The 14,002-nt window shown below is 43.0% G+C and overlaps 1 protein-coding gene across 1 annotated transcript in view; it reads left to right on the top strand.

The window, feature by feature from the left end:
- The first annotated feature begins 7,034 nt into the window (after positions 1–7,034).
- Positions 7,035–14,002, top strand: part of STT3B (STT3 oligosaccharyltransferase complex catalytic subunit B) — a 51,325-nt gene continuing 44,357 nt past the window's right edge. Inside the window, exon 1 of the mRNA XM_053975082.1 lies at positions 7,035–7,622. Within this exon, the coding sequence (XP_053831057.1) occupies positions 7,105–7,622 (518 nt within the window). The 5' untranslated portion in view covers positions 7,035–7,104. The remainder of the gene's footprint in view (positions 7,623–14,002) is intronic.

The raw sequence follows: 14,002 nt of genomic DNA on the forward strand, positions 1-14,002 counted from the left end.
CTTTATTTTTGCATCAAATGTATGTGACTGCTTTCCTTTAGCAATTAGAAATCCATTCTAAAGAAATTAATTGGAAATACTACAATTTTTTATGTCTGGGAGCAAGTATCAGTAATAAACTGGGAGGATGTATCAGGAAATGGCATAGAGTATCAATAGGGATTGCAATGTTCTAAGACGTATAAAGTGGAACAAATATTTAAGAAAGGAAGGCATAAGAAGAGAGTTTAGCAGTAAGGATTAGATTAATTACTGTGGGGTCAGTTTCCCCAGGATAGGATTTTAAACATTAAGATTCATTGTTTCAGAACACATTTGCTAAGGGAAAAAAAAAAAAAAAAAACAAACAACAAAACCCCAGAAATTCAACTGGCTAACAATAAATCTATGATTCAGGCACTAGAGTCATTTGCAAAAAGAGATTGCTGGGGACCTGAACTGAAGCCTGCAGATTATATATCACAGAACGTGGTTTCTCAGTCCATATGTGGACAGAAGGCAGTAAAAACCTCATGGTAACTTCACCTCAATACATCAGTTTTTCACTTCTGAATCCTCTAATCATTTGATACCACTGCAGAAGCCAAAGAAATTCAAGTAATATAAAGTCAAAGTAGCCATTGCTGAGTTCTCTTCTTGACAATGATGGAGTCCTCACTTCAGATCTAGAGGCAAGGATGGTTTGAAATTACACTATCCCAAAGCACCCATAAGATCCTATTTTGTATTGCATAGTGCATTTTGGCACAGTTTATTCCACAACAATGTGACTTAAATTCTTTTGCAATTTTAATGCAGTTATTAATGCAGCTGTTGACCAGAAAAATACCTACAAGTAGTCTAGAAAACAGCTAGGAGACAATTAGTCTGAATTGCTACCAAGAGAAAAGCACTAGAAACAAGCTTTTGTAAAATTCTTTTTCCTCAAGGCTGTGCACATTTAGACTATAAACCCAATTATGGAAAAATACTGCACAATACTTACAGTGAACTTTGCAGGCATTGGGAATTCTTTGCTGATATTTCACTACACTATTTTCTTTTTTACCACCAACTGAAGTATTCTTTGATACTGCAGAAGAATTTTCCAACTTAAACAACTCGCTCAAATTTATCAGCCAAGCTAAAATCAGAAGAACTAAGCTTTAATGAATTATGGCAACAGTTTACAGACAATGTGTAAATAAAATATTTTCCCCCTTCCTCTACATTCAATTGCTATCAGAAACTATGTGGAATGTTCTGATGAGGGAGGCAATGAAAAAAAATTTAACTCAAGGATGATCAACATGCTACCAAGAAAAATCTCCCACTGTTTTCAATAGGCTTTAAACAACTTAAAAATATTTTTCTTTCCTGTCTGCCCCTCTGTTCTTTGCTGTTTCCACACATCTTACCCTGATGTTGTAACAGCAGCTGGTGTTACAGCAAACAGCAGAATGCCTCTTTCCTGTACTCTGCTCTCACCTCTCACTTCAACAAAATTCACCTTAATTGTGACTAAGTTTATGAGAGATCTCATAAACTGAATGTAACTTTCACTCCACTCCCCAGAGGTTGGCTTTACTCTCCAGCTGGTTCCCTGAGCAACTTTGCTGTTCCAACATTTTAAATGTTCCAAAATGTTCCAAAATGTTCCAAAACATTTTAATAAGATCCACTATCTACAACACCTAGGTACCTAGCATTTACATGTTAAACATCACTCTTCAAATGGGCCATTTAGTGATGTCCCTGAAGAAAATGGCCTTTTTTAAACTCTTTGTTGATCATCCCCGAGGCTGTACTTTCCTTCTCACCAGAAGGAATAAAAGGAAAGTTTTGCAAAAACACTTGAGTGCAGGATTTGCCAGGAACAGCCAAATTCTGGCTAAGGTGCTTGCAAACACTACAGATGACAAAACATGTTTCAAGATAGGTGCTTCAGAGGTCCACAGGTTTTAAATGTTGCATAGCATTTATGTATGTGGGTTAGAAAACACACATGTAGAATGTTGAGTATGGCTTTTTAATTATTATTTATTTAGAGAAAGGCCCAGTGTGTGTGTCTGTCTCCCTGAGTTTTTTAACAATGGACAAAAATTTAGCAGGGCTGACACCAGCCCAGCAGATGGAAAAGTCCCATTTTTTCCCAAGAAGTAAAGGCAGATTGATGCAAAAGGTTATGGTGGCAGATGATTATGCCAGGGCTTGGCTAGGGAGAGCAAAAAGTAGGTCTGTGCCTGCAGACTGGAGTGATTTTTACCACTGCACAGGTCATGGGAAAGGCGAATTAAGCAGGATAATTAAGACAGAAGAAGCAGAGGAGCAACATCAACACATTTAAACTATTGGAAAGGAAGAGAAAGAATCAGCAATAAAATGCTGTAAAATTTGAGTTTCCCCTGTTATTGAATTAAATGCCAGATGAAGGCCTTGTCTAAACACACCAGTTGTGCAATTTCTATTCAAATCAATTACAAACCTCATAGTAACACAGGTGCAAAACTCTTTACAGACCATCTTGTATCACTGCTTAAGTGATTTACACGTATCCACAAAGGGTCACAGCTGCTGAATTAAACCCATTTTACAATTAGAGGAAACTCATGTCATTTTTGTCTATATGGAGACTAATAGATGGTGATTTTTTAATTGTATTAAACTACAGGTTCCCAAAGATAAATTCAAGTAATAGGCTTATGTTTCCTCTCATTTGAACATTTTTAAACAATGACCATCTGAGCACATAGCTGAAATCAAGTATCCTCCACCACATCAAATTATGCTTAATTGTACTATTTTAATATTCTTTATTTCAGGAGGTATTTTATCATTAATTTCTAAAGCCATCCTCCAAATATCTTAATATCAAGCTTAACAACTTGTTCAGCTGCAGGAGCACAAAGTTGAAAAGATTGTTTAAGGGACTTGTTTACTCACTTCAAACCTGAACAGCTCTTCAAATGGCTTTCTAAAATAAGGTGTCTACTCCTGTTACTAAACACTACTGAATTGTTGTTAATGAAGTTTGGTGAGAAATATGAACCATGAGTCTGTACTTCTGATTCATAATTGATTCCCTGGATGTGCCCATGTGCAGTTTTTTCTGCAGGAATTTTGCTGCCATTCTTTCAGCAATACTGACACATGGAAGCTCTGTTGAGGAATGAAGAGCTCTCATTTGACATTTTCCTATATGCAGATCCACAGCTTTCAAGATTTTCTAGTTTGTACAACCATAATATGAATTCTGCATTTGGCATTATCCCCTGAATAATTCCACTATTAAGGAAGCTTGGAAATGAAAGACTTTTTTCTTTCCTTAAGGCATTTGGCCATTATTTTACACGGTCAGAATAGGAAACTGATTTTCTATACACAAAATGGTTCATAATCACTATGCAAAGCCAACTTCTCAGTCACTAATGTAGACATTTTTGCAGGGTTTTGTGTTCAAAGAATGCACCACCACACACAGTGGAACAAATCAAACCAAATTACCTTGAAACAAATCAAAGAACGCAAGAGGATTGGCGGGGCGGGGGAGGGAGGGATGGAGGAAGTAAAAATAAGATAAAATAAAAAGAGAGAAATGGAAAATGTTCTTCCCTATCAAGCATTAGTTTAGTGTGGGTTGAATGCAGTTTCCAGTAGGCACCTTTTGCATCTCCTCTACAGAAATGTACTTTCCATTGCCGTCATGGCAGTGTAGTACCAAACCCACTGAATCCTTCCATCTACCTATAGGAGTCTCTTCATTTCCATCTGTGTGCATTTGTTTGATTGATTTTATCATAAGATTATTAGGCTTTATTTCAATTCAAACAATATATTTACAGAAACATTAATAAAAGCTTTTATTACAACTGTGCTTTTGCTGCCACTAAATCTCATTGCCTGAGCTCTGAGATATTCAAGAGTACAGGCTTTGGAACAGTCTGAAAATAAATAGGCAACAATATAATTTGTTACCAATGACACAGAAACCCTCTACCATTAGTCAGCATTCAAATAAATCACAGTGTCTGGGCTTGTCTATGCTCAAAAAATTGTCTGATCTAAATCTGACAGTACACTCAGAATGATATAACCTCCTTGTTGCAAGTAAAAGTTATAGCACTGAAATTTAAAGTAAACATCACATAACCTCATCCACACCATGATCTGCAATAACTTTTAAATAAATCAGATTCCAAATCAAGGAAAGTTAACATTGGTAGTAAATTACACATTCAAAAAAAGCTCTGATATACATATTTTTTTCCAGCTTATATGAATCATTGGTCCTTTTTAGCTCCTTAACATCTAAAAAAATGGTCAGGAAGGAAAGAAAATACAAAGGTATTCTCTCAGTGTACAACACTGCCATTTGAAACAGCTCCTCTGCTGCATCGTTAAGCCTGAACTGCTGTTACCAAAAACAGGATGCCAACTGAGAGAATAGAAATACAGAAAAGTAGACCAGGACTCAGCCTGTTGTAAAATCAGCCAGTACCTTTTAGAAAACACTTCATAGTTGCAAATTTCTGCTCGCGTTTGCTCTGCGTTCACGAGCTAATTAAAAAAAATCCTTCCCTTGAAATGCCAGTTGGTCAGCTCATTAAAAAAGCCTCACTGACAACACTAGAAGAGGGGCAAACGTCTAACATAATCTATCTTGAACAGATTATTGGCCTATTTAAACAAGATAAGAAAGAATGCAGTGTTTTAAAAAGCAACAACAAAAAAAACCACAACCAACACAAACAAAAAATCCCTACCTAACAAAAATTTAGCTTTTTAAAGACAGATTCAGCAAAACTGAACCTCAAAATCTTCCAGAACTTTTCCTAAGCCTCATTCTGTGGCTGTGTGAAATGAAGTCCTTTAGGAGCAGGAGCATACCAAAGTGCTCAGATCAAAACATATACACACACCTGACAATACATTTCCTCTGCTTTCAAATACATTACCAAGTCACACCCCTGGCTAATGCAGGGATTGAGGAAAAATAGTTACATTCTCTAAGGATTGTTGAACAGAGCTTTCCACTAGAGGAGCAACTTCAATGGAGGGCTGCATCCAGCTCTGGGGTCTCCAGCACAGCAGTGCCATGGGCCTGTTTGGATAAGTCCAGCAGAGGCCCACAGAAATAATCAGAGGGCTGGAACACTTCTCCTACAGAGAAAGGCTGAGAGAGCTGGGGCTTTTCAGCCTGGAGGAGTCTCCAGAGAGACCTCAGAGCACCTTCCTGTACCTAAAGGGGCCCTAGAAGAGAGCTGGAGAGGGACTTTTTACAAGGGCAGATAGTAACAGGATAAGGGGGAATTGCTTTAAACTGAGAGAAAGTAGGTCTGAATTGGATGTTAGAAAGAAATTCTTTACTGTGAGGGTGGTGAGCCACTGGAACAGGTTGCCCGGAGAAGCTGAAGGATGCCCCATCCCTGGAAGTGTTCAATGCCAGGTTGGATGAGGCTCCAGGTAACCTGGTCTAGTGGAAGATGCTTCTGTTCCTAGAAGGGAGGTTGGAAGTAGATAATCTTTAATGTCCCTTCCAACCCAAACCATTCTAGGATTCTATAACAGAAAGGTTTCCAGTGTGCACAGAAAGAAACATACTGTTTTCTTTCTCTGCCAAACAAAATAAAGCTAGAGACAACAGCAAGGACAAATTAGAATTATATTAGTCAACTAAGGCCCAGTATAGTCCCCATCCATACTAGTGAAATTGAACTGCAAGTCTTCAGGACCTTTGAAGAGCCACATTTGTGCATCAAAGGGAATGCCCAAACCTCAGACAACAAACACCAAGCTATTTAATTTCAAAACTGAAGCCCCACATAAAAGCCATAAAACATATGTTGTTCGTGTGATCAGTGCAAAGAGCCATGTAGTCTTTTATTCTGCCTGTGTTCAGTATCATACTTTTTCTAAAAGCAGGCCATCTCAGGGTAGAAAAAAGGCCAGCATGCCTCAAACACCATTGACTATGCAACCTCGGAAGCCTTCGCTTTTCTTCACCTTCTCCTTATAGCCACAGGTTTTGCAAAATATTTGAGGAAGTTACAAAGATTCCCAAATAGCATTTCAATGAGAAAACTCCTAAAAGACAATTAAAAAACCCAAACAATCCCACCGCCCCAAAAAAGCCAAAGTATCCATTTGCTGGTCACTGCGCATGACCAAGGTGGTGGAGTCATCATCCCTGGAATGGAAAGTGTTTAAGGAAAGACTGGATCTGGCTCTTAGTGCCATGGTCAAGTTGACATGGTGGTGTTCGGCCATAGGTTGGACTCGATGACCTCAATGGTCTCTTCCAACCTAACTGATGCACTGATGGATTCTGTAAAAATGCTTCCAGCTGAGGCAAGTGGCACACGCAGGGCTCTCCCTGACCTTGCCCGGAGCTGCTACTCTCAACTACATGAGGGCGAAGCTCTCCCACATCCCTCAGCGCCAGCCATCGCAGTTTCCGCCGGGACAAATAAACATTCCTAACAAACGGAGTTACCGGCCACACGCTCAGGGGCTCGCCGCGCCCCCGCACGGTGGACTACAACTCCCGGCATGCTCCGCTAACACTCCGCTCCAGAGCACGCCGGGAGCGGCACCACCCACCGGCCCACACGCACCGCAGCGCCCTGGCACTGCGCCGGGGGCGCACACGTGACTCGCACGCCGCGCTTCGATTGGACGAAAGAGCTGCCAGTCAACTGCCCAACGGCTGGCACCGGGCGCGACGTCCCCCCGAGCGCGAGGCCGTGCCGCTCCGATTGGCTACTCGGGGATGACCCGCCCCTTTTAAATACCTGTCGCTCCGTGACAGGCCGTCACCGGAGTTCCTGTTAGGAGGGCGCTACCGAAGGGGATCGGTCCCGCCCCCTCGCCTTCTCCTGGGAGCCCCGCCCTCCCCCGGTAGCTCCTCCCGCTCCAGAGGGGCGGCAATGTCAAACGGCCCGCTCGGGAGGGAGGGAGGACGGGAGACGCGATCCGCCCCTTTCCCTCCCGCCTGGATCCCGTCCGCAGCCCCCTCCAGGCAGAGCCCCCTCCCCACCCCGGCGCGGCCCCTCGGAGCCACGCGCGCGCCCCGGGCCGCCTCGAGCCCCGCCCCTCCGGCTCCTTGACCCCGCCCCCGTCCTGTCGATGGCCCCGCCCCCCGGGCTCGCGCGCGCCGCGCCGTGCTCCCCCCCGCCCCGGGGGACGGTGACGGCGGCGGCGGGAGGAGGAGGCAGCGGCAGAGCCCGGGCGCGCCAGGAGGCGGCGGGGAGTCAGCGAGGAGCGCCGAGCAAGAACGGGCGGGCTCCGCCCCGCCCCTTGCCGAGCCCCCCGCCCCCTGCCCTTCCTCCCTCCTCTCCTCCCCTCCTCCGCCTCCTCCTCCCCGCACGCGCCGGGCGGAGGGAGAGGCTGCGAGGGAGCCCCGGGTACAACATGGCGGAGCACTCGGCCCCCGACCACAAGCACAGACCCGCCGCCAACTCCGCGGCGCCGCTCCACAGCCGCGCCGGGGCGGCCGGCGGCCTGTCGGGGGGCCTATCGCAGCCGGCGGGCTGGCAGTCCCTGCTCTCCTTCACCATTCTCTTCCTGGCCTGGCTGGCTGGATTCAGCTCCCGGCTCTTCGCCGTCATCCGCTTCGAGAGCATCATCCACGAGTTCGACCCCTGGTCAGTCGCCGCCGCCGCCGGGCGGGACGGGGAGGCGGGAAAGCACCGCGCCATGAGCTGAGGCGGGGGAGACCCGCGGGTTCCCTCCGCCGTGGCCGCGGGGACGGCGGGAGGGCCCGGCCGCCCGCCCCCCGCTCCGCCACTCCGCAAAGTTGCGCCCCTGCCTGTTCCCCGGAGGGAGCCGGCAGCCGCGGCCGCCCCGGGAGCCGAGGAGGGAGGCAAGGAGAGAGAGAGGGAGGCGGTGCGGACGGGACACGCTGTGGCAGGTCGGAGGGAGTGTGAGGGGTCGCCACCGCAGCGCGGGAGAAGGGAAGCGCCGGGGGCGAGCGGCGGTGCCGGGCGCTGGGGTGTCCCCTGCGGCGGAGACCTCGGGAACAGGGCGGCGGCAGTTCCTCTGCATCCCTTGGAGTTGCGGCAGGACTCTCCGGAGGGCACGGGGAAAGAAAGTTGTGGCGCTGGCAGGAAATCGGGAGTCGGGCAGGAGTCAGGGGCTGGTAGCGAAACAGTTGTGCCAGGCGTGACCCGCGCCCCGGTCCGGGTTCCGCTGTCGCGGCGCCGGTCCCGTGTGTGCGGTGCGGCTTCCCGAAGTGGTCTTTACTGGAGTCCTTGTCGGCCGGGGAGGGAGCAGGGTGAGGAATGCGCTGAAGGAAGTAATCTTCATAAAAGTGACTTGAGGGATTACAGCGAAATGGGTGACATTGATTTACTGCCAGGTGTTTCGTAGCTGCGTTTCTGAGCCCAAGGACTTTTGCTGTTTCCCACACCTCTTGATTTTTCCTAAGATTGCTTTCCCTCCTGTAGAAGCCGTCTGTTCTTTTTCCGTCTTGGAGGGGACCGAAACCATTTTATGGATGAGATCAAGAAATGTTGCACTCGTTCCTTGCAGCAAGGCGAAGTGAAAGATGACAAGACTTGTGGGGCAGGGTTGTTGTAATGCAAAAACGTGACAATGAATTTTTATATTACCGGTTAATTAATCCTGGGAATCCGTGGGGTTTTTAGAATTTTAAGTAGGGTAAGTGGCAGATGACTTTAAAATAGCGAATTGTCAGATTTTAATTTAAAATTTTATGTCTTGGGTCTCACTGTTAATTGCACGAAGGAAGGAGACGCTTCGTTTGGAAATGCATGCTAGATATTCTGTGTTAAATTACATCTAAAATTGTTGCTGAAATTGTACTTCTCTGTGAAGCATGCACTCCACTTTGATACTTTCAAAAGCACAACTTCCTCTTTTCTAGTTGGCTTTCCCCCCTCACTACTCTCCCCCCAGTTTGCAAATGTAATCCATTCACAAATCATGGCTCAGAATAGTGGATAGAGAACAAGGAATAGCTTTGTTTTTAAATGCTGTGTGAAGTAATAAACCTTTGTGATGTGAAAGCCAAGTATCTCAAAATATCTTCAAAATGTCAAGTAATTGCCCATGATATAAGTGTTTTTCTGCAAACACAAATGAATGGAGGGAGTGCAGACTTCCAATTAATAAAGTTAAGAATGAGGGGGAGCATAGTTTAAACACATCTACAGTGAGACTACGAACCTTAGCTTGTATCCTGTGGAGTAGTTATCTTCTAATCTAAATTTAAGCAAAGGCTTTCATTTCTATTATGGAGGAAACTTTTAAGCATGCAACCTACGTTTTTGTGCCAATTTTATCTGATTTTTATAATAAAGACTCATCCTTTTGTTGGATAAACAAAAATTTTATAGTGCTGAGTTGTGTAACTTCTTACTGAAGCCCTGAAGGACACTAAAATGGTGCTGTGGGAGTTAAGTTCATAGTAATGATCTAGCTGTAAAGATAAACTCCTGTTGAAAGCAATGTGTAAATTGATGCAAAGTCATCTTCCTGAGTACACAAACAGAAGGCATTGCTGCCTGTGCTGCTGGATGTACCCTTGTTAATTAGGGAATAGATGAAGTTGACAAAACTCATTGATTTTAATGCAGGTCTGTGAGAAGCAGTTGAAATGTCAAGAATCATGCCAGTGTCGTGTTGCTGCATGCCAGAAATGGTAGAGGCAATGCACTTAAGTTAATTAGTAGGAAAGAGAACATAAAATGGTAGAAACTGAGTGAAAACAAAGGGCTTTCTCTATTGCAACAGCGAAATTGTTGGAAAGAGTAAAAAATGATGTTGCTCTCTTAAACAGTGTGGAGTAGCTAGGTGGGAATGGTTTTTCATAGTTGCAAGTGTTTTACAAGTCTGAATATAATATGGGAAAGGAGCTTATGAAAAGACTAGTAGCAGTGCTTTGTTTCTAATTTTTTTTAAACCACTTCTTTAGCAGCTTCTCCAGGTAAACTGGATTTTTTGTTTTTTTCAGGACAGTGGCTGTAGACTTTGCTGTGGAACAGTTTGATATTTTTCTCAATTCTTTCGGCTTTTCCTGTCAAGCTTGCATAGGATATCTTTCAGTGTGTTGTGAAGTCAGTCACCTATTCTCTAGTATTTGTTTTGTGCTCCACAGAGGAAACTGAAGTATATCTGATAAAATGAGGAGCATTAAGCAAATCGTTTATTCTTTTGAATTGAAAAATATCGTTGCCTCTAAGGTGTAGAAAGCTTTCCCATTTACTCGGGAATCCAGTTTCCTGGTATGGACATATGAAACAATCAAGGGTGGGAAGAAAGGCAGAATTGCCTTGGGTTTTCTACATATTAATTGAATAAAATACCACTTTTTTTCCCCCCCCTAACATCCCTTTTGAGCTGCCTTTCTGACAGTAAAATTAGGTTTTGATTTGGCATAGAAAGAAGATTTGCTGCTTTTGTAAAATCAGCCACTGAGACTCACTTGTGTTGGCATTTCTTCCAGAAGTGACCCAAATGTAGTATGATAGGCCAAGGCAGTAGAGAGAGGGTGGTGTTTGGTTTTTGATCTCCATTGAAATACAATGCCAGTGCAAGGTAAAACTAAACTGGTATTTTGAGATCACCATGCTGTCAGTTAAGAACTTGTGACCTGTACATTATGACTAGGTTTACTGGGTTTGTTTTTTTTTTTCCACACTGACTACCTATTTTGTGCAACTTTTTGATTTATTTCTCATGTCATGTTTACTTTCCATACTTGAGCTGGTCCAGAGGCTTTGAGAAATATGTATACTTCTTGGCAGCTTCTAGGTCAGGTGAGCTGATTCATGAAGTGAGGCAGCACTGACATTAAGATGTGCCATTGACAGGCCTCCAGCATTTAATTCCAGGATTTCATTCTAAGGCCAAGAACTTGAAACATGGATAGTGATGGTACATTGGAAGGGACAGATTTCATGTCTGAAATCTGGTTCATCTATTGGCTGGTTTGGCAGCTGGGTCGACCGAGAGCTTAATTGTGGTGCTGTGTACACACAAGTACAGGGTGAAAGCTGCACATGAAAGTACAACAGCAGATTTAACTCATTTGTCAGGTGAGAGCATTCTTACTGTCAGATGTTGCCTTAAATGTCAACCTGGCTGCAGACCCAAGGCAACCAAAATCATGGAGCTCTTGAACAGAGACTATTTCTATGCATTGGTTTTCTAAAGTACAGCATGTCCAGATGCTATTTCTTTTGGCTGCTTGCATCATATATGTGTGTGTGTGTATATATATGTATAAAAAATAATCTGTATGTGTGCATATGTATACATATAAGATAGATAGATACATATAGCAAAACTGTTGCATTCTGATACTGCTACCAAGTGAAATGATAACAACTTTTGGTACTTCAGTTGTCTTCAGGGAGTACTGTCAAAATAGTACATTCAGTTTGTACAGTTCTTACCATTAAGTCACATGTGTGAGAACTGTATCTGAATCATTAATCATATTCCATGACATGAGATCAAACTTCTCTTTCCCCTGAGAATTTTAACATCTTGCTAAAAGCCAGATTAATACCAGTTACCTTAGTGAAAGCTTTCTTAGGCTGGAATACCAAAGCTCATATGTGTGAGCATGAGACCCTCTCCCTACCAGTTTGCATGTGCAAGATGATGCACCAGTGCAGGCTTTGTCATTTCCATTTGCCTACCTTTTCATGCTGGGAACGTTGTCTTCTGCATCCCTGCCAGCTCTTGGAGCACTACCACAATCTCATATACATTTTTGGGCTCTTCCAAACCAGCAGCATTGATCACTCAAACCACTGGCTTTTTACCTACCATTAGGGGTGACCATTGTTTATTGCACCTCGCTCTGAGGTAACATAATTGTCCTGGTAGCAAATATGGCTTATAGCTATAATAGCAATCCACTTTCTCATCATTGATACCATAATCTAGTGTTAATGGGGTTTGGTGAATGGGGATGAGCTGGTGAAAATAAACCTAAGATCAGTGTCATTGCTTGAGTTTCAGAGACAGGCAGGTTAAAGGAAGTTGATATTTTTATCTCGGGCACTGTCAAATATACAGGTTTTGCTATATTCAAATCATATTTGCCAGATGGATCCTTGAGCTGTTGTAAACTTGTTTCATTAATGAAAACATAATTTAGCATCTATAAATATGACATGAAACCTTCCTTAAAAGTCAAAATGTGACTGAAGTGAACATAAAAAGTGGTGTATGGATCGATCATTGGTGGTTGTGGGTTTGTGCTGTAGTTACCTGATCTGATAGTTGACTTCTGGAGTAGTTCTCTTCTGTTGCCCACGATGCAGTCCAGTTTTTTTCTTCTTGCTTGCTATAAAGCAGTCATAGTAAATTCAGTGAGGTAAATTATTGAAATGCTATAACATTTTAGTTTCCTGAGCTGGTTTGTCACCAGTTTTTATAATACAGTTTAATCTCTTATTTTTGAAGAATAAGAACATTGGGAGGGAATGTAAATAGTGACTGATGTTAAGGGATAAACTGGGATTGAGTGACAGAGGGAAGGCGTATACAAATAAAACCAGAGCATATCAAGACACTGGAGCAACAGGTGATGAAAGAAGAGGTGAATAAGAGCATGTTAAGTTGGTGGTCATAAGGAGAGATGAAAAAATTGCGTAAAGAGGACAGTGTCGATAATATCAATTACCACTGCCCACCCAGGCAATTCATCTGGCCACTGCTTCCCTGCTAGTGCCTCTTGCTGGGAAAATAGACAGCAGATTGTGTACTAAATGTATTCTTGAGAGTTGACAGCCACTTTGGTCTCCAAACTGGATCTGTCTTTCTGGAGCCTTTCAACCTATCACACAGTCCTGTTCAAGTGAAGTACATAAATGTGGATCTGTATAGGAAACATTTCTCACAGACTTTAGGGTTTTTTCCCAAAACAATTCCTTTTGTTTATAATCTTAGACAACTTCCAGACCTCAGGAAATAATTTGATTCCAATTCAGTTTGAATATAATCACTTTGAATTAATTTTGAGATGTTGCAAATTTCATGAGATTCATATTAAAAACTTATGACATGTTCTTCATTCACAAGTGTTTTGGTCCTGTGAAGTGGGAAGTACTCTATTTCTATTTTTTTGAAATATAGTTTTTAGTATTATATTTACTGTTAACATTTGAGTGTTTTTTTATACTCTACTAATATTAATAATTTTAACAGAATTTCAGGTAGCTCAAACTCATTTCTGCCATTTTATTGTTGTAGGAAAAATATTCTTGCATAGAGTCCCGATCTGATCAGTGGGGCCTGTGTGCTCATGAAAGGAAAGGTTAGAGATTTTTATGTGAGAATAGTCTTCCAGGCTTCACCACCACACCACCACCTACCCTTTAATGAGGAGGATCCAAATCAGGCATCTTTTTGATCACTTCTATTGCAGTATGACATGGATTGAGAAACTCTGTTAGCACAAGTTAGCCTGGCTTTTGGGGTTTCTCAATTGTAAGGTATTGTTGACCTACTTGGAAGGAGCTATTTTGAAGCTTTTTTGAAAAGTAAATTTTTCTGTAAGGTTGATATGGTGGTAAAGTCAAGATGATATGTACTTGACTGTACTAGACTTCTCTACTGCTTGTGAAATTGCAAAAATAGGCAAATATTAGAAATGCAATGGAAGGAGGATAATTTGGTAAAAGAACATTGGACAGAGTTGAAGGCATAGCAGAAACTGCTTTGTGAGTGGGGAGACCTCAGGCTAGATTTGTTCAGTTGGAGTGATGCAGCTGAAAAACGGTTCACTGTGTGGCCTCATAAAATAGCAGTCATGCAAGAATCAAATCCCTGCTCTGTATCTACTATTGTCTACTACCATCTTTACTTTGCACATAGTGATTCTTTCCTCACTTGCACTACTTGTAATTGGGGTGAACACCTCATCAGATTTCATGTGGGTGCAGTAATGGGGTTATGCATGATAGGTAGGAGGGGCAGTGTTCATAAAACACGTGCAGAGTATGGTTGAGTACAGACACTCCCTACAGACTTCTTGGGGAAAACATAT

The sequence above is a fragment of the Vidua macroura genome, chromosome 1 (assembly GCF_024509145.1).
Source record: "Vidua macroura isolate BioBank_ID:100142 chromosome 1, ASM2450914v1, whole genome shotgun sequence".
NCBI classification, from domain to species: Eukaryota; Metazoa; Chordata; class Aves; order Passeriformes; family Viduidae; genus Vidua; species Vidua macroura.